This window comes from Aspergillus tanneri (assembly GCF_003426965.1).
Source record: "Aspergillus tanneri strain NIH1004 chromosome Unknown AapTan_2_pilon_pilon_pilon, whole genome shotgun sequence".
Taxonomy (NCBI): domain Eukaryota; kingdom Fungi; phylum Ascomycota; class Eurotiomycetes; order Eurotiales; family Aspergillaceae; genus Aspergillus; species Aspergillus tanneri.
Genome location: NW_022984629.1, coordinates 5,406,326 through 5,431,284, shown reverse-complemented (window position 1 = coordinate 5,431,284; position 24,959 = coordinate 5,406,326). Strand labels below are relative to the sequence as shown.

General features: G+C 43.4%; 6 protein-coding genes across 6 annotated transcripts; 4 read left to right on the top strand and 2 right to left on the bottom strand.

Annotated features, from left to right (window-relative positions):
• Nucleotides 1–105: 105 nt before the first annotated feature.
• On the top strand, nt 106–2,560 carry ATNIH1004_001702 (uncharacterized protein; the record flags this gene model as incomplete). Its single annotated transcript, XM_033566401.1, has 4 exons — nt 106–366; nt 434–896; nt 951–1,439; nt 1,647–2,560. The coding sequence occupies 4 exons, from the start codon at nt 106–108 to the stop codon at nt 2,558–2,560; spliced, it is 2,127 nt and encodes a 708-aa protein (XP_033432158.1).
• A 1,489-nt stretch (nt 2,561–4,049) lies between these two features.
• On the top strand, nt 4,050–5,552 carry ATNIH1004_001701 (Zn(II)2Cys6 transcription factor domain-containing protein; the record flags this gene model as incomplete). Its single annotated transcript, XM_033566400.1, has 3 exons — nt 4,050–4,259; nt 4,320–4,391; nt 4,473–5,552. The coding sequence occupies 3 exons, from the start codon at nt 4,050–4,052 to the stop codon at nt 5,550–5,552; spliced, it is 1,362 nt and encodes a 453-aa protein (XP_033432157.1).
• Nucleotides 5,553–7,204: 1,652 nt separating this feature from the next.
• ATNIH1004_001700 (uncharacterized protein) lies at nt 7,205–9,553 on the bottom strand (the record flags this gene model as incomplete). Its single annotated transcript, XM_033566399.1, has 3 exons — nt 7,205–7,473; nt 7,527–8,068; nt 9,273–9,553. 3 exons carry the CDS (start codon nt 9,551–9,553, stop codon nt 7,205–7,207), a joined length of 1,092 nt encoding a protein of 363 aa, XP_033432156.1.
• Nucleotides 9,554–12,702: 3,149 nt separating this feature from the next.
• Nucleotides 12,703–13,647, top strand: ATNIH1004_001699 (cupredoxin domain-containing protein; the record flags this gene model as incomplete). The annotated part of the gene is made up of 2 exons (XM_033566398.1): nt 12,703–12,764; nt 12,819–13,647. The coding sequence occupies 2 exons, from the start codon at nt 12,703–12,705 to the stop codon at nt 13,645–13,647; spliced, it is 891 nt and encodes a 296-aa protein (XP_033432155.1).
• Nucleotides 13,648–16,022: 2,375 nt separating this feature from the next.
• Nucleotides 16,023–17,670, top strand: ATNIH1004_001698 (J domain-containing protein; the record flags this gene model as incomplete). The annotated part of the gene is made up of 2 exons (XM_033566397.1): nt 16,023–16,398; nt 16,481–17,670. The coding sequence occupies 2 exons, from the start codon at nt 16,023–16,025 to the stop codon at nt 17,668–17,670; spliced, it is 1,566 nt and encodes a 521-aa protein (XP_033432154.1).
• A 3,674-nt stretch (nt 17,671–21,344) lies between these two features.
• On the bottom strand, nt 21,345–21,902 carry ATNIH1004_001697 (uncharacterized protein; the record flags this gene model as incomplete). The annotated part of the gene is made up of 2 exons (XM_033566396.1): nt 21,345–21,632; nt 21,687–21,902. 2 exons carry the CDS (start codon nt 21,900–21,902, stop codon nt 21,345–21,347), a joined length of 504 nt encoding a protein of 167 aa, XP_033432153.1.
• Nucleotides 21,903–24,959: the final 3,057 nt, after the last annotated feature.

The following is a 24,959-nucleotide window of genomic DNA, read 5'->3' as shown; positions in this document are numbered from 1 at the left end:
TATTTACCCATCCTATCACCAGATAGGATATTGCCCGGAGGATATAAAAGGGTCAATCGCTCCGGTGTTCACCGTATCACTTCCATTAACTATCACTGTTCCAAAATGCAAAACCAAGAGCAGGAGAGCTCCCCTCTTTCTGATGGGGAGATTCTTCATCAACTTCAAGTCGTGCCTGCCAGTCAACAGGGGAAATATCAGAAACTCTTCAGCACATCTAAGAGACGTCTCATCAAGCGGCTAGAAAATAAATTTCAGTACGAGTCTGTGAAGAAGGTACTGCTTCAGCTTTTAGAGTATCCAGGGCTACGTTCCAAATTCAGGGCAGGGGTATTTAGCAACTGGTTCGTCATGAAATGTCCGGAGGTAGGTCGGAAGATTATGTCCACATCATCTCTAGTTTGACTGACCAGCTGACTGTGATATGTACCAGGAAATAACACACTACCTTACACACATCCTCAGCGTGTGGTCGTATATCATGGGCCCCGGTGGTACTCAGGACCTGGATCCAAAATCCGTCGAGCTGCTGCAAGGGCGTTCACCTGTTTGTTGCGCAGCGGACTATTGTTATATCTCTAACCAGATCGAGGCCGGTGTGCTCTTCTCCCATGTAGAAGACCCAGAAAAGCGCATTGCTATCGCTTACCGGGCTCTCTCGATTCCCACCATAATCCCATCATTATTCACGGTCATGGAGGACACCAAATATCTCATGCCATGTGCGCAGGCTATAAGAAAGCTCATCCGGGATGCTGCAGAAGATACCATCCGAGCATGTCTTTGGAGTCACTATCATCCACAGTGCCCTGCCATCCGCGCCCATTCCACCTTTCTCCAGGCATACCGAACCCTCTGGCTCTTTACAATGCAGCATTTTCCTGACCTGGGTGAGGGTAAGCCACTGCTGGACGGACGTGGCTGTGAACGAAAATTTCATATTTCCCCAGAGATTACGAATCAACGTAGGAGCGCTCTGGCGCAGCTGGCCCTGTCTCTTGGCTTCGACACCCCCCAAATCCAGGACATTCTCCGGGCTCTACCATCTCTCTCGATACTGCCCCCTCTCGCATCCAGCAATAAACCTAGGCTCACCCAACGGGGATTCGGTAGGTGGAAGCTGGGTGCCTGTAGTGGGATGCCTTGCGAGTCGTCCTTCATGCAGAGCCGGCCGTTCATGACCTTGCACAATATCGATAAACCGCTTCGAGGTGGTGAAGGTCAAACTCTGACACCTTTTGCGGTTGCCCGAAATGTGTTTCAGGCATTTCTTGGTCACCTTCCATCGCTGCCTGAGGACTCTGCAGAGTTTCACGAAACACCGAGCGCCAGGGAAGCCAGCACATCGAATGTGGAAATTTCCTCGCTCTCAGAAGTACAGGGCCACTTCCATCCCACACGCTCCTTGTCATGCGCACGCCATCCACCGTCTGGGTCCAGTAAGAGAAGAGTAAAGAATAACACCTTGGCGGCCCATCCTCCTTTGTCGCCCCAGCTATCATGCACTAGCTACAGCTGTAGTATCTGCTCGCGGAGGACTAGTTATACGCCCTCTTTCTATGGTCCCTCTAACAATTCATTTAATTATTCACCAAGCCGGAGCCAGTTACAGGCTTCAATGTTGCAGAATGACTTGACAGGGCTAGAATCAAATCCCCGTGTCCGCTCTCGCCCTCCTACGCCCACATTGCAGACGAATCCTACATCGCTACACGATGAACCTGATATGGTATACAGTAGTCTAGACATACGGGAACAAAATCAACTGAACACGGATGCTTCCCCGATCTCAAACTCACAGGACCACATCCAACCTAAAGACTTATTATCCCTCGTGAGGAATCCTCCACCTTCCCGAGCTAGCAGCAGACATGCAGGGGAAAATACTTTGGAGATTCTTCCTCTTTCCTCGCCCAAGACATCAAGCAGTATCTACAGCCGTGGTACTTGTTCGCCGCGGAATAGTACCCCCTCTTTCTATGATTCATCGAATAATTCACCAAGCCAAGACCGGCCACAGGCTTCACTGTTGCAGTACGACTTTACAGCGTTGGCGGAATCAAATCCCTATATCCACTCTCACCCTCCCACGCCCACATTGCGGACGAATCCTGGCGCGCTGCCAACAGCCCCACTGCCGCCTAGCCTACCGGCCCCGCGCCCCACTCCGCGCCTGGGACTTCTAGGCGAAAAAACCCTCGAGGATCCAAGAGATATTCAACCCCCTTCTAGAGAACAGGGCAGCGGGAAGGCTGTGCTATATGAGGTGGGCAGCCCAGCCATAACTTATCAACTACCACTCGCACGTCTTACAGGGGTGTGCCAAGTGTATTCTCGGGATCACCCAAACTTTTGGTACGCAATCTGGTCTGAAGGTCAGCTTCGACAGGTCGAATTTGCTACAGTGCCAGATCATTTGCGTAGGAATGTGGTGATTACAGGCCCCATAGAGCACTGGGAGAGAGCTCAATGTGGTCAATTCACTGGTGAGTCCCCCAGTGAAAGCCCAACTTGGCTGGATGAATTAGGGTACTCTGAGTATTTTCAGCTCCAAAAGTAATGTCAACCCAAGAGTTTGCCATTGAACCCTGTTAAACACAACCGTCTATCGAGGCCGCCAGTGAAGTATCAAATTCATGCAATCTGGATGTCACCCTGTGCGGCGAAAAGGCCGCGGGATATATTTATTGCAAGATGAATTTTAACAGCTCTTTGTTTGATGATCTCGGCGTTTAATTGTTCAAAAATCATTTTACTAGCACTTTCGCCAGGTGAATGTCTGGGGATAAATATGTAGAACACTGTGTCCCACACCTGCTTTCTCCATCGGTTTTGAGAGGAAAAGTGATATTATCTTGTTTATAAACAATTTTCTGTGATTACTTGCTTCAGTAATATATTTGTCTATCTAGTTATCACACTCTCCATAAATGTTGGGTACTATATAAATCAAATACCTATTTTAACTGCTGCAGAGACAATAAAAACTCCACCGGCCCTCGAAATAAGTCTTCCCAATCCGAAGTGAAACGTGCTCATGCTTGGCGGCTGGACCGAGGTACCGTATAGTAACTCCTACTTTATCCCAGGTTTTTCGTGTTTGTTTAGTGTCCTTCTTGTGTGACTAAGCCTGCTTTAAGGAGGCGGGATGGTTTTACTGGTGTTGCATCTGCCGTGAAGCGTCCGGTTGCCGCCACTGCAAATTGATTCTTTATTCTCTGGGTCACTTTTATAGGCGGGGCTGGCTTGCGTGCGATCAGCCAAATCCAAGATAAAGCTGGTGACATTGTGTGAAGGGTTGCTCCAGGAAGGAAGAAATTGCTTCTGAGGAGAATCTCTTCAACAGCTGCGGATGGAGAAATCGAATAGTGAAATTCGGTGGAAAGGGCGGGAGTAGGAACTTCGTCATTTTTTACACTGAGAGAAAATTATGGAAAGGCGGCGAAGTCAAGCTTCACATGGATATTTTTCTCTCAAACTAGGTACCAGATAATGCCGGGAAGCTTAATTAGCAATTCAGATCTTAGTTACTGTATTCTGTCTCAATTAATCCCTACGATCCATCGCCAGTGGAACGAGCTGCGAAGTATACATGGGAGAATTATTGCGCCAGAAGGGCGATTATTTTAAGAGTTATACCATATGGTGACGTTCGTGACAATAAGCTTATGGCTAGACTATCATATGAATTAAGTAATTTGGAAATTCTACTGGAAATCCTTTCTTACTGTAAGAGGGAAATCTTGTGAGATTCTTGTGAGGACATTGGTCCAGAACTGGAGCAAAATTTTGGCACAAAGCACATTTGCAAAATGCAAGGGCCTGGGTGTGATGGAATGCATCGTGCTTCCCATTCCTAAGAGACCAAGTCATAGTAGGCATTTCGGTAGAACAGCATCCTGGCTGAATATCAGCATATAAAGGTGTCCAGTCTTCCAGGGTGTGAGAGCATACAATCAACACACTCATCTTTACTCTTCTGCTTTTGAATACTTTTAGTTTCTTGTTCTGGCCTATTTTAAGTGTCTAGATTTGACGGTCCGCTGCAAATGGATCAACAAAAGCCGCTACCCCCACCGTTGGAGTGCTATCGGGATGAAAAGAACCAAAGATCTCTCAATCAGAGCGGTGGCACTCTTCCAGAGCAACTGATGTCCTCGCAGCAAGCAGGAGGTGCCAAATTCAAAGACACTTTGGACGCTTCTTCATCGGCAGTGAGTGGCCCTGCGAGTATATCTAATTCAGGAAACATTCTAAAGGTATGTATGCGGCGTGGCTTTCTTATCCACTTAAGCACGAATTAATTTTGGATTGGGCAGCCACTCAAGGAGTGTAGGAAACGACGCCAAAAACGTACAGCTTGCGCAGGATGTCATCGACGAAGAGTTAAGGTGAGAGAACGGATGACCGGTTAGGCTGAAGCGGGCGGACATTTGGTCTGTTATAATTTGCTAACTCATGGGAACAAACAGTGCTCTGGTGAGCGCCCCTGCAATGCGTGCCAGATAAGGGGAGATGTCTGCGTTGCGCGTGGTCCGGCTTCAAAGAGCCAGACGAAGCTCCATTCACAGTCTCAGGTCACTCATCAGGCAGAGAGTAAACAAGACCAAGGAAGCACTCTACCCAGTGATGGCTCGACCCCAAAATCCCATGCAGTGTTCCTAAAGAGCCACAAGGATCACTTCTTGGACATCGTGGAGCAGCTCCCTGAGAAGGACAATAACATCACTTTAGACCCCAGCGGAACTTACCTCCGCAATTGTCTGACTAGGGAGTGTGACGTCGAATGCAGCGCATCCAACCATTTCTATGAAGATGTTCCTTCTGAGCGTGAATGGGGAAATCTAGTTAACAGAAGGCCCTCCGGCTCACAGGCGAATATCAGTGAAGCATTAGACTTGCCCTATCCGGCGGACGGGACCGAAGTATTCCCCCCAGTTGAAGATGCTAATTGGGGGCCCACCTTGGAACAAGACATGCTAGCAGCAAGTACTCTGGTGTCTATTACTACTGCACCGAACCCTGTGGAAACAATTCCAGTCAGTGACTGGATGCCGGATCTTCCAAGAGAGTTCCCGAGCCAGGTTAATACACCGGCACCCTTTCTCCTTGCATCTGATCATGCTGCTGGGCTGACTCCAATCACATTTGAGGGATCGGATTATCAGAATCAAGACGGTAACTTGCCCGGGCAGCGCGAGCTAACTCCCAGAGCTCACGAGCTATCCTTATGTCGGCCATTCTCCTCTTGGCGCCACAGCGACGAGGCTGGGTGGCTGGGTGCCCCGGAAGAGTTATTTTCCATGACAGAACCTCAACCATTCATGGATTACAATTGGATCTGGAGTCAAACTGAGCCCAACCCGCCGACCTACGCTCCTGGGGAGAATTCGCATCTTAGAGAACTGGTACCGGGTGTTAGTCCTACAAGCATGTACTTGTCTCGGTCACCTTGGTCTCAAAGTATCATGCATAACGGTGAAAATAGTTTAAGCCCCTTCGAACAGCTTGATAGGAGCGTTGAAGAGCACCAGCATGACGGCAACCCCTGAGTCTGCCGTGCAAGTTAACCTGAATTTTGCTATATTCACAACGCGCGCTTTTTTAGCAGTGGCCTCCTTATGTTCACTCAACTCAAGTATTGTTATGTACCTTGTTGACGAAATTGTAACTTAATAGCTTATAGTTTTTCATTATTATTATTATTATTATTATTACTAGTACTGTTACTGTACCGTTCTGTTTACTCTAGCAAACAAAGACTGCTGGCCAAATAAAGATAAATTAGGCCTAAATCCATGCATCCAACTTGAGAATTAAGCCCTCCTATTTAGACATTATAATACGCAATACTTTTAACACTTCTACTAAAAGTCAAAGCCTCATATCTACTCATTTCGGGCTTTAAAGGACCAACAATTTGAAGAAGCATGAGTACCTTTTGGTCTAAGCCGAGCATATTGTTATAGTATATTATACGCCGCTTGAGTTTACCGATTAGAAATACTACCTGTCGAGATTTCCAACACTCTTGTGCTGCAGTGCATCGAAAGATACAATATATCGAAACAAATGCGACCAACACTGGGATTTTGACGCTGTAGACCTACAGGTAGAGAACGAGCGTGGGTCATTAAAGTGTCTATTGCCTTATCTGCAGTAGCGATCTCAAAGGAGGGATAGCTGCTAGGGTATGCTGTTACCTATTATGTACACAGAAATATTTATACTGACCAGACTATTTACCGTCGCATGGAATCACCGAGTCTATTCTGAAACATGAATGCCGGTGGATGCCATATTACCATCGCAAAAGAGACTATTCCAAGTCCAGCCAAATCAAGAGCTCCAGTGAAGTACGAGATTTTGGATATCTGTCCGATTATACATATGGGATATTGGTATGGAGGTGAGAATTGAATGTATTCAGAAGGATGTTCTGCCCAACCCCTCTATGAGGAGTATTGGGTATATATATTCACATGATGTCCCAATATGGACTAGCTTTATTCTGACAATATCCAACTTTCTATAAACGGGAAGGTAGCTTCACATAAAATTGCGAGTGCCTTTTCAAGCCGACGAAAATCTTGCCGTGGCGTAGAAATGGGCCGTCCCTCGAGTTGACTTCATAAAATTTTCCACTTAAATAAGTTTGTTACTATACGTACAGTACATAGCAAGTTGGCCATTTGCTTGCCTTGTGTGCTCGGTGATCATGCTGCGCAAACCATTGAATACTGTATAGTGTAGTATTTTAGGACCTAGGTTATATTAGATAACACTTTCTTAGGAAGAAACCATGGAAATTTCTAATATTGCCCGAGGAAAAGTCTCTTATCGGTAGATCTGACTAAAACCAAAATGTCATCGGCAAGATGCCTTCTACGTGTGAGCAGTATTCTCCTTGCGCCCCAACTAGTTATCCATGTAGGACAACCATCATTTATATGAACATTTTCTATGTATAATTAACGATTAACTCCCCAGCTATCGCTTACTTTTAGAGTTTCGTTTACTCTAGGAAAGATAAATTATTTCATGCCTGATTAGGTACTGTAGCTATTGAGGGTGTTGTTCCAAACTTGCCACTGTCCCCGGTCAATTTGATTGTAGCACGGAATGCAAATCCAAAGCAAATTAAATACAGAAATAACCCTAGTATGCCTACCACTGTCTGATAATCTTCGTCCCGAGGATCTTGCTAGTTCATGGAGGCTGCTCGTCTTTTTCGTTGTTTGTTGGTTCCGCGAAGACCTAAGTGGCCTACTTCAACGTCCATGGCTAGAGCAGACTCACAAAATTCGAGTTGAGAGCACTGCTGCAGGCTAATGCCCAGGGACTGCATACAACCTTCTGACATTAGCGGATGTGTCAAGCCACCCGTTACGTGATCTGGGGAAGCCTGGTTGCCTTGTAAATGTGACGATAGTAGTGGCTTAATTTCAAGAGGAATAGGAGATGTCTTGGCTCCTGCTGAACTGATTAGCATCTCTGGACACAACTGCTGGAAAAATTTATCATACCATCAACTTTTGCCGTAATGCGACGTTTTTTGAACGCTGGAGGATGGGTACTGCTCTTATTCAGGTGGGAATTGACAATCTGATCCTTGACTGCACTGTCTTTAGAATCATGTAACAAAAAGGTATCTCCACCAAAGGCAGTGGCACCCGGGTTTTCATTTTGTATGCGGTGCCCAGATGAATCTACTATGGATAAATCTAGCTTCAGCCGCGGGGAAGGTTCGTCTTGGACCAGTGCCGGCTCCTTGCAGTCTTTTATAGATGAAACCCAGTCCACTTCCCCGAATACACAATCATCGGTGTCAGGCTTGTCGCGGTCTAAATAAAAGCATGCGATATTTGAGCCGGAATCTGTGGGAAGTTGATTTCCAAGACCACCAGCTCCTTCCCTAACATGCGTGGTGCTTGACGGAGTATTCGGTATTGTGTCACCACCATTGCCATCGCAGAGTCCAGGGGAGTCATATTCAGTATCGATTAAGATAGGGTTAGCTGCGGACCCTAGAGGAGCGTGCTCCTGTTCGCTGCGAGCGAAGAGAATGCTTTTTTTCCCAACATCAGCCGGATCATCAAATGATCGTAATATTCCTCTTTGGAAAGTACCTGAAGGATTTTGAGTAATAGCACACTAGATTTAGGGAGCATATTTCATACTTTCCATTATATAGAAGCTCTCGTGCTGAGGGCCCAAAATTGTCAACTTTCAGAATATATAGGAGCAAAAAACTAGGCGAAGAAAAGAAAGAGTTTACAATAAGAAAAACGCAAAAAATAGTTTGCATAGTGCAGTTCCAGTTAAGGACACCGGACTTTATATCCTTGTTATTCACACCAAATCCATTCCATTCCATCCAACATACTGCACTACAGCTAACTATGCTATTACACACGGAGCGCTCGTTCTTCACAGGGAAAACGCAAACTCCTATCACAGTAATAGCAAAAGTACACCTGCAGAAAGGCGAGAGATATGCCAATCCATATGTATCTATCCATCCATTCATCCTCTATAGGCGAACAGGTAATTTGAGGCAGATAGAGTGGCAGCTCTGACCTTGTAGGTACTGTACACATATGCTTGGTAAGAACTGAAAACATCGTTTCCGAGCCGATCGACCAACCCATTGCAAGTTTTGAGGTGACCAGCATAATAAATCCCGCCAGCCATGGGCCGGATGATTGACCCACACATCCTTACTGACCCAGGATCTAAAATCGGGAAAAAAGTCTATCTAGTACGCCATTATTATTTTTTTCCACTTATTTTTCTCTCTTTCTCATTTATTTAAACATCCTCTAGATTCATAGATTAAGTCACTTATAGTCCCTATAGGATCTTTATCATGGCCAAACGCAACACTAAGACTTAGCCGCTATAAGAGTTTATTATTAAGTAGTCACTAAAGTTGAGTTCGTCTGAATAGGAACTGCCGGTAATGTACGTCCAGATTCATAAATAAATAATAATAGACTAACGGTGGAATCAATTAAGCATTTCTTTGCATCCTGGATTTTAAGTTTAGCTTTTCTGGTTCATACTGTACAAACAGCCAGATAAGCTGGCTAATATGCTTTTTTCCACAATACACGCATAAACAACCTATATATATGTCATATAAATGTAGACTACATAGAGCTGCCACTGGGTAGACTAGCAGCTGCCTTGTCGTTCGAATAGTGCTCATATGTCCTTGCTAAAACCGAACAGGCTCAGTGTTTAATTGCACCGAAAAAAAATCAGCATACTCCTGATCAATGGTTCTCAGGGCAACTCCAAAGTCCCTATGAGCCTTTTCAAGCTTTATAAAATTGCCTTGAATCTGATCTAGAGCAATCCCATAGTCGTCAACTGCGGTTTGGTATATGCTTTTCATCCGAGCAAATGGAAAACGCAATACGCTTTTTCTTGGCCAGAATGAGCGTCGCTTGTCCTCGAGCATTAGATGGTCAAATTGCTGAAAAGCCAAACTAAGCCTTTTTACTGACTCCTGGTCGCGTAATGTCGCCCCAACATCTGCTTGAAACATAATGGCTGCACGACGGACTTTTCTATAATAGGCATTTTCCGCTCGAAGATACGATGCCTCATAGACTGCACGAATGCACTTTTCCTTGTCAGTCAATGATTCCTTTTTTGACCATTGCAATCGGCAGGGCAAAAGTTCGACTGCGGAAGTGTCGCCACCATGCTGTACGATTTGGAACTCAACCGAAGTAGGCCGATCTGGGTGGCTGAAGTCGTGCCAAATGCTTGAATTTCCCCTCTCAACGTGACGACTGGTGGAAGGTATTGGATTTCTTTTCGAGGGGAGTGAAAGCTGTCCGGAAGGAGACATTCCTAAGGTAGCCAATGAAGTAATGGTACTATAGCCACACACTAAAGCGAACATAGAAAATAGGAAATTTACAGTGAATTACAGTATTTATATATAACCTTATAGTTAGAGTAGCCCCAAGGCGCCAGTTTATACGCAGTTAACGTGCACATTATTCAAGGCATTTTATCAGAAATTTAATATCGAAAAGGGTGCCAGCCACAATCTTTTGTGATCCTACTTTAAAAGAAGAAACGAACTCATATGTACAGCTGGTTAGTTGGTTAGTTCTTTACTAGTCTGGGTTGCCCCTGGGGACGTCGGGATTGGTGTAAGTGTTTACTGTGTTTCCTTTTTGTTTCCTTTTGATGCCATCTTTTCGAATAGCCTTGGTGTCTCCTGTGTGTGTAGCTGGAGTCGAAAGCGGTGTCACCCATTCATGCTCTTTGATTGCCCAACTAATTGCTCTATTCTATACATAATGCCTGTGTTAATTTCTAAAATTATGATATTTGTCATGACCTATTCAATCTGGAACATTCGATCGAGAAAACCGCTGCGTCGGGAGCAAAATTCTATGTAGTATTCAAGGGCAGCGTCCTTGAACTGTTGTCGCTTTATATAGCTAGGTTCATAGCGCCATAGCAGTATGTATTAGCATTCGGTAACTAACGGAAATAATGAGGTCAACATATAGTAATTTGTCCCAACATCACTAATTCTGGATCCTGCAAGTACAATCAAAGAAAGAAAACCGCAGCGCATTGTTGCACGCTTCAACTAGGTGAAGTCGGAACTGCGTACCTGGTTCCTGGCGCTCGCCGCACCAGTTCATCCTTCCAAGCGTCAACCTTTCAACTTCATCGAGAATCAACTACTGACTACTGAATGAAATCAATTTGTTCTTCCCTTTGAGCTTTCGTGTTTTACACGCATAGCAGGTTTCCACAGATAAAGTTCTAGTTACATTACCATTGGAAATAGCCTTAACCAGTAATTCCACTGGGATCCTATGGAACCAATGCAACAAAAGCGCTCGCTTTTCTAGAAGTGGTGCACTGTAAGCATGTATGAACAATTTCTCTTAAATAAAAATATTTTATAAACAAACTTCCAAATCCAAGGGTAGTCTTACCATCCGCAACTAAACGAGTTGGATTTTCCGGATGGGTTCCAGGGGGCCAGCATCCATGATCCTCGCCGTAGTGAGTCTTTAAAAACTTATGGATGACACATATAATTGACCGACTTTCGTACTTTTTGAAGTTATCAATCACTTCCCTGTACAAGCAGGATGTACTGGGATGTTTAACATAGAGCCGAAAAAGGGTGTTATGCTGTTTGATATTTGTCGAATTTTTGATATTTCTTGATTTGTTTCCTGCCATGGGCCAAGCGCTCAGATTAGATGTCTCCTCCCAAAATATATTAAAGCTTGGAATTACCATTCAGCTGATATACAGGACCTGTGGCAATAGTATCAGTTTTCGATGGGGCCCTTCTGTAGCTAGGCATCTTAAGGTGCCAAGTACAACTACAGGAACAAAAACATACAAAAAATAAAGGGGGAGGGGATATGAACAACAAAAAAATATTGGTTCTCTAGAGTATGTGAAATGGCCAGTCCTAGGAATTAATATAATGGAGCCCGAAAGGCAAAAGACATCAAAAACAAAACAAAAAGAGAAAAAAAAGGCTGACACAGCTTGTGATAGTGGTGTTGAAGACTAGGGTTTAAGAATTCTTGTCTGTGCGGGGCCCAAGTGAAAGAAGACGATAGAATATCATTAGCGTAATAGAAAACAGATTTAAAATGTTTAAAAGTATATATATGGTGCTCCTCCTATTTGTTACACATGTTAGAGACCTTGAGAGTAAATTTTTTTTTTTTTAAAAAAAAGATTTAAGTGCAAGGTTAAACCAAAAATTAGGTTTAATAGCTTATAGAAATTTTCCTAATTTGATAAAAACTTTTGTAATATATTTTGTGTCCCTCGTTGCTGTAAAGTATCCTCCCAAGCTTATTCTAAAACATTTACATCCCACTTGCGGCATAGTGGTAAAGTCAGGTCTGCCATGCCCTGAACAACAAGAGATACTGTACTAGCAGTGTTCTGCGGAAGTATTGGACACCTTGTACTTCACCTTATCTTAGTGTACAGTATTACCCTATCAGAAAATAGCACGCACACTCTTTTTTTTTCTGGTTTTGGCTACAACAACCCTATAGCGATTGAGAATGCGGACGAAGTAGCCATTCCCACTCTTTAAAGAGGGGTCGACTGAGTATCGGTTTTATGTGCAGAAGGCCCACAAGGCTAAGATAGTCCAGCGCACCAGAAGATACTATTATTGGCCGCCTATTGTTATTTACTAACCATAATTGGAATAGCCTATCACCAGTCATACACTATCCTGGTCCGGTTTAGTATTTTATGTACTGGTGTTTAAATGTATTTGGAGTCCAATGAAGTCGTTGCTATAACGGAGTGGCCGGTTAGTTACTGTACATACTGTAGAACCAAGACTCTCGCCCAATAATTTCTTCTTCGGAATTGAGAACAATAAGATGAAGCGTATTGTCTACAAGAATAAAAACTAAGACTCTTGATATAATCAATATTGTATGGCTAAGCATATAAAAATCTTCTGTATAGATCCTTTAGGGACCTCTACAGCGAAATTTAACTCCAATGACTGTTATATTAAATGCAACAGTTTCTCCTTTATAAATACGTGTTGGTACCTAAAATGCATGATGCACCCAGTAGCAAGTAATTATAAATACTGATCTATCATTTCTTGTTCTCCTTCATCCGCAAGTACCCTGTGAATATTAAAGAATCTGGCTCTTTCTCAATATGGACTACAGGAGAGCAACTTTATTAATTGTGTTTTTCTTTGAACTTCAGTCTGTGATGAGGTAGGAAATCTGACAGACCCCCTGGCCCGTCATCAAAAATTGATTTCGATATAGCTGCGTGTTGCCCAGTACCTGGCTTGATAAAGGTATTCTTGCTACCTCAGACAAAACGGCTGCACACATAGAAGTAGCAACCAGGGTCGTTACTCAGACTATCTGGGAGACATTGGGCCCAAAACATACCAAAAGTACTGATGCAGCTGATCCAACTACGCGTGATCTATCATCTTCCATCTTAGGTGGAAACCACAACACAGCTCGTCCAGAGGATGCTGCTGCGGAGAAGTCTGTTGGAGCTATAATATCGGTAACAAAGAATAAAATTCTTTCGCCGACACAAGCCTCTATGTCTAATTCCCACGTTTCAAGACTGAGAGTCAGTGATGAATTTGGAACAGTTGTCCAAGCCGATCAAACCTCAATTAATCCTCTATCTTCGACACCAGAGCGTCATCTGCCGGCATCGGCCCTAATGACCTCATCTACTCCCTTAAATATTAGCCCAAATACCGAAGCCGATGCCGTTTTTACGGATGCCAATGCCACAGTTCAGCTGTTCATTGTCGACGTGGGAGCCGCGCCTCTTCACAATAACTACGACAAAAATAGATTACTCTTCCAGCCCCAGGCGCTCCAGGTCCTAGAGGGTGACACCGTCCTGTTTCGTTTACATGGCCCATATATTCTCTATCAATCGGACCACGAAGACCCCTGCCACCTGCCACGCCTGAGCCTAAACTCTGTGCCGAATAATGACACAATTACATCATACCGTTTTACAGTTCAATCTTCAGAGTCTATTTGGTTTTCGGCCAGCCCAGTCGATAGGCCGTTTGCTTGCAACAATGAGACAACATTTGCTATAAACCCCGGCCCCATGTAAACACTCTTTATAAATGGTTCGAACTGTGTTGGTGGTGTGCGATGTCTAGATAGGTGTCCTACACAATGGATACTGTAAGTATGGGATGTGTGTGATTTTCAGCCAGCACTGGGCATGTAATAGCTAGTTATAGTACAGGTAGATCACAATGCGATTCATGAGAGTAACAACATAAGTAAAGCACTGCAGTATTATAGTTTCCTCTTTGTATATGACTGCAATATAATTCATGGTAATTTTTAAAGGGCTGATGCAACTAACTTGCAAGGTGAAACTGTGCTATGTTTTGACTTTGTAAGACTTAGCAGATCGATGGACAAAATTGTGTATTATCCGGAACAGTGGTAGAGGCCAGAGTATAATTATCAAGCACGAATAAAAGACCTTGGTTTTGTATTTTTAATGTTCAGGATTTTATCTAGAGTGCTGATGTTTAGCGTTTTGCCCTTGCATATTATTATAGTATCTTCAAGAAACGCGATTTATTGCTATAGATGTTATGTACCGTGACTAGTAGGCTGTTATAATAACAACATTTTCTGGATAAATGTTATCAATTTAAATTGTATACACTGTACGTCCTGTACTGTCTACTCTATAAACTCGCTTTGTGCAACTAAACTTGTTTTATCAAGAACTGTGTGTACGTACATATACGAGGTGAAATAGTATTACTTAAAAGCTTGCAGTACCCATAAATGGGGCGCTGGGCTTTACAACGGAACTTGGGCACTTTAAAACCCCACCGCTACAAAAGGACAAAGTACATACCAACTTAACAAAGAAAATTTCCAGACACATAAGAAAACGCCAAGAGCTCGTGAAGTTGTTTTGATTAGCACCCGCTAGGCACCAATATTCAGTTAAGACTGTATATATGGAACATCCGTGGGTCGCATAGTCATCATCTGGTTGCAAATAAACCCCAGCGCATTAAACTCCCCGGCTGCACAACTTACTGTCGGGCACGAAGGGTCGTTGGATGTTACTGAGATCTTATGGCGGGTAAATTCTGCATCGCTCTTCATGTTGATGTAGGAAATGTCCCAGTATACTGTAGGGTCAGATCTGGTATATTCGAACTGCAATATATTGCTTAGACTTGGTCAGTGGCAAGCTTGATTGATATGCCACCATCGTTTCGGCTCCTCCACGGTTGAAATAGAATTTATCCTTAGGAATAGTGATTATCGGGCCGGAGTCTCAGCGACGGACCAAGGTAAATGGTATTATTTAGATATTTGCAACTATGACTCCGCCAGGTCGAGAAAATTGATCCAGGGCGACCCTGTCATGTAACGACCAGATCTGCCCAGCAGCAATAGCAAGAGAAGGTGCAGTGAAAAAACAGACCAAGCCTGGGAACATTGCTTTTCTCTCTTCTTCCTCTGTGTGGTTATCAACAAGAAAGGCCAGTGATACCTCGAATATAGGAATAATATCTCTTGGTGTGGCGTCACTGTTGGCATTATAGGTATGGTCTACTTATATATAATGGAATGCTGCTGTTACATAGCGTATATTGCTGGTTAAAAAATGGACCCTTTTACTCATATCTTATAAGTTACTATGCGTACTAAATAATTGAGTATACAATGAGCACCATCCTAGAAGGATAGTCATTTATGTATCTATACGTTGCTTATTATAATCTCTCCGTTCTATCACATGTGGGATGCTATTATTTTAAACTACAGCAGACTCTCTGCTTGAGGTTCATTACACAATATATCTTATGTAGTAAAGTCATTTTCTTCAGGGATCTATTCTTCGCACACCCACAGCTACCGTATTTGATAAGCAATGTCTAATAGTTAACTTTCCTACCGTCTGAGTTCGCACCATGTACTACACTCCCAGAACAAAATCCTAGTATTCGCTGAGACAGAATGGCCCTAGAGAAAAACAGAAAAAATTTCCCTTGGTCATAAAGCAATTATTTCAGGGCTCTAGCTTTGTAGTGTTCTCAATCTATTCGAATTCACTCACGCCTTTACAGATATACAGTATGCATAGTATACTGTAATTCTGGTACCAACTCGAATCACCCTTGGAACAAATTTATGTATACATATTCTATATTTTGTTTTAAATATGCTTGGGTGATATTTTATCTTCGACCTAGAAGGTACCTATAACACGGCATTCATCCCTGTAAAACAGCGGCTCCTTTAACAAGATTTCTGCGACAATATTAGCATCCTTGGCAGCGCATAATGACAAGACCGAATTATAAATACCGGGCCTGATGCCGTCATCGAAACATCCTAACGTGCAGAAACTACATGCCAGTTATTTTCTAATATATCAACAAAAGTAAAGAACATTTGCCTACTTTCTTTCCTAGGTTTGGTTCTGGTTTCTTAGTGCTAGCAATGGGCAAATCAAGCAAGAAAAAGTCTGTTCTTCATAGAAATGCACCGTACGATGATGAGCAGAACAAATTCTCCTTGCTGCGCGGGGAGACATCTACGTTGGGTGTGGACTTAGATGGAGATACACCAATGGATGAGAATGTCAACAATTCCGTCAACAGTCCAGGCACAAAGACCCACCGTGCAGGGCAGTATACTTTGGAGCAGCGAGAAGCGGTAACAACAGTTCGCAACTGCTCTGATAAAGACTACTACGGCATCTTGGGGCTGCAAAACACTTGTACTCGGAAAGATATCTGCACCGCGTATCGAAAACTCGCGTTCTTGACACATCCGGATCAGAATAAGTTTGAAGATGCGGAGATAGCATTTAAAAGTAAGACCGCGACAGCACATAGCTTTTGTTGGCCTCTTGCTCGGCGATGCAGAGCAAACCTGCTAACGAAAACGCTCTCCAGAACTAGCACAGGCCTATGAAGTGCTTAAAGACCCTGAATCACGAGCCGAATATGATAAAGTGGGCGACCGGTATATGGCAAATCCAGTCATGGACCCATACAATGTGTTTGGCGAAGTATTTGCATCAAACGCGGGTGGGGATGAGACTGATGCTTCTGACGACTCTGATGATAACTCAAGCTTGAATGGTGATGGCATCCAACACAGGCCATGTCAAGAGGTTCTGGACGTTTACAGGGGGGCTACGGCATCGGTCAACCAATACCTAACAGCACCGGATGGGCTAGCGCCCAATTCCGGGTTTAAGGAGATTAGCAAGTTTAACAAAAAAATCAAGAAAATAAACCAGCGGCTGGGCCGCCCTGAAGAAAAATTTCTCATTAAATGCAGCCTTCTGGTCGGCTTCCGCATTGAGTACCGCCAAGCCATGGAGACTCTTGACAAAAATCCAGGCAATGAACAAGCAGCGAATAAGATGGCTAGAATCCGGCGGCAATTCGAAAGTGTTAAGAGGGAATATTGCTATCCAGATTCATGGAAACTGCCTGCCACTCCAGGGGACAATCCCGAGAATGGACAGAAGATTCTGGGACATATCCCACGCAGCAAGAATGGTGAATCTTTATTTATTGTTGAGAAAAAGGATTATCCCAGCCGCATTCTCATCCAGAGATACAGCGAAGTTGACAGTGACATAGCTCAATCCTACCTCAACGCTCCGGAGATGGACAGGAAGGATGTGCGCTTCTCACAGGATCGGTATAACCGCACACTCTGCACAAACTACAAACAAATCTTGGGGTGGGATAACTTGTTGCCCTCAAACCCATCGCAATGGAACCTAGAGGCTCGACGAGCCCTTCCACAGTCCTACGGCCTTGTCCAGTTTAAAGATGGTAGCACAGATATTCTAAATCGGACAGCCCTAAGAAAGCTTCTTGGGAAGGGAACTGCTGATGCTGAGGTCGATCGATTTTACCAACAGCGCGGAATAACGCCTCCGTGGACTTTTATGCCCAGGCTTCCGGCTCCCGAACAGAGCAAGAGGATCGGCGGTATTCGCGAAGACCTGCACCGCAGAGACTCGGAGGGCGCAATTAAAACCATGTTGGAGCAAAATCAACAGCATATGAAGGCTCTAACGGATGCTATTACACAATTAGTGTCCCAAATCAGCATCAAATCATAGAACTATTAGAGTTAAGAGAGGATTGGCTGATGGGATGTCTCTCAGGCACCTATTCTATACAACAGTGGTGATCTGCTGTGGATTTGTTATTGCTCTTGGTATTTATTTGTTGCTGCAATTGTTAATGCTTAAGACTAGATTTGATTTTAAACGTCACACTGATTTAAATGTTTTTTTAGCTTGCCTGTGTTTTCGCTCATGACTTCGGCTACTAATTAGATAGTGACTTCTAGGGTTAGAGTAAAAGAGGGAGCCGAGAACGGAACAATAGTATGGCTTACACTGCTTTATTAATTGCCTGCATATATAGTTATTGGTTAGTATTTTAGATTAGACAAATCAAGAATGTGATTTAAATGAATATAGATTAGTGATTGATAATATCTTTCAGGGTGCTGACGAGCTTCCACAACTCTCAAGTAGTAACCCGACCCGTGCTTTCAGATGGTGTGAAGGCCTCCCCGCTCCGCGTCCTTTTGCGGGACTCAGGAAGTGGTTCGATTGGGACCCGAGGCTGGAAGTCCTCGACTGAGAAGCTGGCGTTGGAATCTTGGGTGTTTGTGGGATGGGGTTCGGGCCCTCCCGTGGGTGGGTCCGCCATCGGTCCGGGGTTGGTCCCGCTCGGTACACAATCTCGTCAATTTTGTATCGCAGGGAATATCGACAGCCACCAGCGTCGTCTTCTATCTGAAGTTCCGATTGCTCCAGTCTGTACAGTCGTATCTTCTAGTGCCACGCCATTTTTACAGATTTTTGTATTATCAGCTTCACACCCAATGAACAATCCAACCTGTTTAAATTTCTTAGTAGCGGGAGCCAAAGCAGTTACTAATCAGAATATTCGCATGTTACTGGTTCTCCAAATGGAACTAGCCTCACTTAGTTTAGTGTGAAAATTGAGAAAATCTGTCGAATATTGTCAGATATACGGCTAGTCCCGAAGAGGAAATAGAGTACGATTGGTAAAAAGGTCTTATTTGAATGAATTGAGCTGGTTGGGGTCTTCTTGATTATGTTGATTCTTCTGTTGTTTTGGTTGTGTGCTCCGCGGAGGTTTTACCCTACTTAGTCACATGATTCTGGTCCACCAAAGGCCATATTATTTGACAAATATACAGCTAGTCCCGAAGAGGAAATAGAGTACGATTGGTCAAAAGGTCTTATTTGAATGAATTGAGCTGGTTGGGCTCTTCTCCATTATTCTTCTTGGTTATTCTTGATTTATGATTTTTGTGTGCTCCGTGGGGGGTTTATCCCGATCTGGTCAAATGATTCTGGTCCACCAACGGCCATATGTCAACAATTAGTTAACTATGGTAATATTGATTATTCAGCACCTTTCTCAGTCAAATGTTGTTGATGATCCAACATCATCGGATCGCGTATATTTCCTACATTAGTTAGTTTGCATTCTTCATTTGTTTACCTCGCCTTTATAAATGCGAGATGTTTTGGTAGTTTAGTTGAAGCAGAGACCTAATTCAATGAAGGATCGATACTTGCGAATACGCGTAATTTTTATGGTTCACACCATATTATTTGACAAAATCAAATGAACGAGCTGTTTGTGAATCTAATATTGCAAACTTCTGTAAGATCGTGCACATTGAGAGTGCCATTAAAAAAGAAAGAAAAGAAAATCTTTGTTAAGCAATTTATAGCCAAAGAAACCCAAGCAGTCATCCTAGCCAGATACTGTTACTAGTAGTGACTTTCCCATAATAAGCATACGCTTTTTCCAGTCCAACAAAGCAACACCAAACTCAATTGCTAGACTGTTACTGAGGAGTAAAGTAGTCTGGCCGTCGCCTCGGTCGACAGGACCTTCGAACCTGCCCTGTCTCTCGCACCCCGTTCTCAATAGTGGTTTCATCCAAGGCACCTACTATGTTGTTGTCGGTCAGAGTATCTGTCGAGGCAGACTCGCGATCAGGCAGGGAAGGATATAGTAATGTTGACTGTGACGAAACTCCTGGCACCTCTGCTGAAGGTTCAGAGTTCTCTAGGTAGATGGCATCAAATGGCCCCTTCCCATGGCTATATAAAATATTAGAAATTGAACCATGAAAACATTCAACAGATAAACAACAAGCCTCACCAGTATGCACACATGTGTGCATAGATTGATGTCGCCCTGAAAGCCAATGTCGCACGCAGCCCAGGTGATAGTCATAGAACACCTGTCACAGGTAATAATAACTCTCTCTGTGGGGTTATCCACCATGCAGGTTGTACAGCTCACTTTGGAGATGCTTCGACTGCGGAAGCTACGTAGAATAATTAATCCGTCCGCCATGGGAAGTCGGCACAGCGAGTGACGCAAGTCGAGATGGTGAGACCTTAAATGGAATCTGATTTCTTCCAATGCTTCGATGCTCACCTCTTGTTCGACCTGGGTGTGGGGCAGCGTATGGGGGCTTTGAAATGGTGGTCTCCGTTGTAAGGTCAATGACCTCGGGCTGGCGGAGTTCTTGGCCTTGGCGTACCGAACAAGGCTGTTCCTTCAAGTGGAGAGGAGTAAAGTGCCGAGTTGGAAATACTAACATCCCTTGTTGTTGAGAACTCCAGATGCGATCTAACCACTTTTTTGTTACCTGGATATGTTGAGCCTGATGCATCTCTTGCAAAGGAGCAGACGCGCAATATTTATAAGGAAGTATAGATATTGTTTGCATCAAAAGGGCCACTCCCCAGATTTCTAGGGCATCCCAGGATATTGCGACATCTTGTGAGACACGTTTTACAAGGTTTCTTTTATTTGTGGTGCCGATGCAGGTCCCGTGCTCGCGAGGGTCCTCGATACCACAGATAGCCAGTGGTTGCCATTGCTGAGCCATTGATTGGAGAGTAGGATTCTGAAGAGATTGATTAGAGGGTTGTATCCAGTACCAACAAGAGGATATGTGATAGTGAATATGATAGATCCTGAAGAGAAAGAGCACTCTTATAGTTGTGTGTGGATCTAGTAAGTAATGGTAAAGTTACAGTTATTTGTTTTTCTCACAAGAATTTGTTCATGGAATTTGAAGCATATGTATGTACAGTATACAGCGGGCTAAAATATTACGGTGAATTCTACATGCCATTCGGTCCGGCTTGCACTCAACCGTGCTCTTATGTGTCGGGGGACGTGATGGAAATTAATATAACCTACAGATGCCTCACTCAGCCCATTATAAAGGTATTGTACCTAATCGGCTAAACAGCAAAAACAGCGTCAACAAGCAATACAACTCGGCCCCTATACTATATTGGTGGTACGGTATCGACCCAAATCATTTATACAAACCAACCCCAGGTTGTTAACCAACTCTTCCAAAATACCACTTTAGTCGAGCCTAGCCGTACCATCCTCTGGTTCCTGATTGCTTGTATTGTGATACAGTATAGGCAGCATTTCCAGACTTTTCCTACTTCAACAGCTTCTTCTGTCCACTAATCAGTCTTTGGTGCCGTTTAAAGGTATAGGGTACTGTAGGAGAATTTTTGAGGATGCCCTCAAACTATTTTTCTTTGGTCCTCTGCTAAAATATTTCGAAATATCTACGTACATATTATAATGAGCGGTTCCATGCCAATTTTTTTCCCTCATGTAACTTTTTGACGTGTTGAATGTGGCCAGGCAGCATTGCAGGCAGCAGGAAAAACTATGGCTAATGCAGTATATTATCTGATTAAAATGTGCTGTGTTCTAGACACTGCTCGACATTTGTACCGGCATGATCATGAGTGGACTCTGTTTGCACTGGAAGACATAACTGTTGGGAGTCACCGAAGCAGCCGTTTGTTACCAACCAATCATTGGCCAGTAATGAATCGGTAGCTAGTGGATCAAATTGGAGGCCAGTGAAATCATCCTCTCTTCCGGGGCGTTGTCTTGCATTTGTGGATGCTTGATCCACTAAAGTGGTGGTGCCAAAGCTCTCTGGAGTCAATAGTCTCGCAGACGGGAAAAGTCGGCGCTGCAGAAAAGTCAGTCTATGTACTTTTACTGTGTCAAATACTCCTCGACATACTATCTGCGTATAAGAAGGCGGAAATTTCTTATCTGATGTGTTTCGATACTCAGTTACTTCCCCACTGCGCTCTTGAATGAGCATGTATACTTTGGCACCCGACAGAAGAGCGTAGTCGTGGAAATTTTGAATAGTGCGCTCCTTTCGCCTTTTCAGTCGTTCACGGGAGTTTTTGGTTCGTCGCCGTTCCTGGTCCCTTTCTCGCTTGCTTGTCATAATGGATGTCTTTTGCAGCTGGAAGGGAATGAAAAGGCCCTTTTGCTGGGGCAACAACGCGATTTAAAGCCTTCTCCTGGGCTACTTATTACACTAAATTAGAAACAACAGACTGGGTAGAGGTGCGTCATCATAATTGCGCTTCGATCGCCATTATGTGTGAGATGAATTCACACAGCATTAATTAGGATCGACATGGCAGCCTATTTTGTACTACAGTACTCATAAAACTGCATCAGACGTCCGGGACAATAAACTAAATGAGGAAAAGCAGCGGGTTTATAAAGATTAGATTAAGTTTTTGCATCACATATAATTAACACCGGGTTTGAAATACTTTAATATATATTTATAGGCATCCTTACGTCTATGGTTGGGCCCTGGTGGTTAACTGCACTCTAGGCACTCCTTATACTGTATTTTGCACCTGGAAGTCGCAACGAAAGTATTATTTCAAAAGTTAATCATGTGGTGTGGCTCGGGGGAAGCCCCTCACACACGAATATGTATATTATTTCGGCCTGGCTAGTTACTCCGTGCTGACTGATTGCACTAGCCATTCTGGTCAAGCGGCTGCTACTGTAGAGCTTTTGTCTGCCAGCTGAATACGCGTATGAGCTAGTATCACTGATCTATGGATAAGGATCCATCTATATTGAAGGTAAGGTCTCTGACTATCTGAATCTATCTGGGAGAACTGAATAAAAATGGTCAACAAAGGAACAAAGTCGGACCGAGCAGATGCTGAATAATCGGTAATATAGACCCATTTTGGTCGACAGCTTTTAATGTAACTATCATCAAGAAACAAGATGAAGAACATACTACTAAATATGTAGACGTTATTTTCACCATACCACATGTTTTATATAAATTCTGTCTATTAGCCTTCCGTCACCATTTTCTTTGTGTCTGTATCGCCTGCTTTCAGTGTAGTGGCCGTCTATTAATATACACTAATCTCGCCAACTCAAATACGCTTCTGCTCTTAGCTGCATCTTATACCTAGTAAAATGTAATTATAAATATCATCAGATTTTCTCTATTCTCCTTGCCCTGGGAAGTGCCCTATTTTAAAGAAGATTCGACCAATAACTTGCTCTTGCTATGTCTTGCAGGATGGTATTATTTGTGATTTTCTTCTGCGGAGTCCAATCGGTGATGAGGTAGGAAATTCAGGACAAACCTCTGAGCCTAGTAAAATTGCTAAAACAGGTAGCTATGCGGTACCGAGAACCCGGCTTACTTCTCACGAAGACGTTGTCCATGCTACGGGAATACAGAAGAGGCATGCAGAAGTGACAACCAGGGCCATTGCACAAACAATGCCGGGGTACCGGGCACAAGTGATACTCCGGATATTGAAGTAGCTGCTCCAGCTAATTATCGATTTGGAGTAGTGAAAGGTGATATATACAACATCAACATCTCTTAAATTCCTATATCTATTAGTGCTTTTTTTGCATCGGACCTAATAGCTGTACAGATTTATTAAGATTCAAGCCTAAACACCATGGCCGACGCCATTTTCACTAATTCCAATATTGCCGTTCACCATTTGCATATTGGTAACATGAGGGTGATCTGGATGAGGGCAATACCAAGCGGAGGCTACCCTTCCAGCCATAGATACTTATTTTTCTAAAAAAGTAAAACAGCTCTGTTTAATTTCCATCCATAAACCAGTTGGACCGAAGTTGATAAAAACAAGTGGACGGACTAATTCTACATACAGTATAGTACTGTAGTTAACATAGCCCGTTTTAGTGATTATCCAAGGTATCATATTTTGGCACACTTCAGCATACTACGCTACCGTATAATTCTGGATAGGTAAACCCTAATCAAATAGGAGTCTAAATAATACCCCTTTTTGAGCTGATTTTCCCAATTGCTTTGTTTGTATTTGCACGGCTAGAAAGTAACAAAAGAACTCGAACTGCTTGTTCCACTATTAATCCTTATATTAAGCTCCGTCTTCCTTACCGTAAAGTGCAGTACCTGAAATCTCCAGTTGTTGTTTTTCTACTATATTTATGCCAGCGAGGCTTAGAGTACCTAGCTTTTGCTACCGTGGAGTAGCTCAAAATGGTAAAGAAACAATTATATATAATTGGTACCTGCAACGAAAATACAAAGCGCAAGAAGAGATAAAGAAAAATAAAGTTTGGGAAGGAGATATCTCCCTATTCTGCCATCCCTGCCTATCATGCATATCACGATTAAGTATACAGCGTGAGGTTGAAGTAGCGGTCGCTCCATCCTCCTGATATTGTACCGATACTCACATTTCCAATGAGGGACCAAAAGCCTTAGTGGAGACGTGCGCATATTATTGGAGCAAAAGACCAGGATTCAACCATAAGCGGCAGCATGTATAGTTTGTTGTATTATGGCAAGATGCGCTTCCATTATTGGCATAATATTTTTCAACAATCAAAGCACACGATGAGCTATTTGTAGACAACTGATCTTTGTTCGGGTACCAAGTACTGTAGTCTCGAGTGACTGAAAGATCCAATTGTTCTTGCCCTTGAAGCGCACGGCTGAGCTTGAAGCTTTGTATAACGTAGAGAGTTGATAGATTTCTTGACAGGCTAGTGTTATCGAATTTTGCAAAAGCCTCCTTTCCCTGACAGTCAGGGGAATCCCAACCATAAATTATAAGCGGCTCGTATTGACCCTGGGATGCAATATTCAGTTATTAATTATACAGTATAGTTTGGTGCTCAGATACGCTTACATAGTGCCCAGTAAGTTCACCAGCTAGTGAAACGGCTTGAGAAACAGCAGAAATAAATATAGCAATTGAAACAAACTTCATTTCCACTTTTCATCGGAGATGCCACTCGCAGATGAAGAATAAAGAGTAAAGATGCGAGGGTGCTGGCTGATAACTGTCTATTTATAAATCCCTCGTTGCAATTTGGGATGATTAGTTTGCCAATTACATATAGTCTGGCTGTGGGACCCTTAGTGGGCCAGAATCAAATATCTGTAGAGCTGCAGGTTTTGCTCTTATAACTTATGCGCATAAATTACACAGCGAAGTGACTC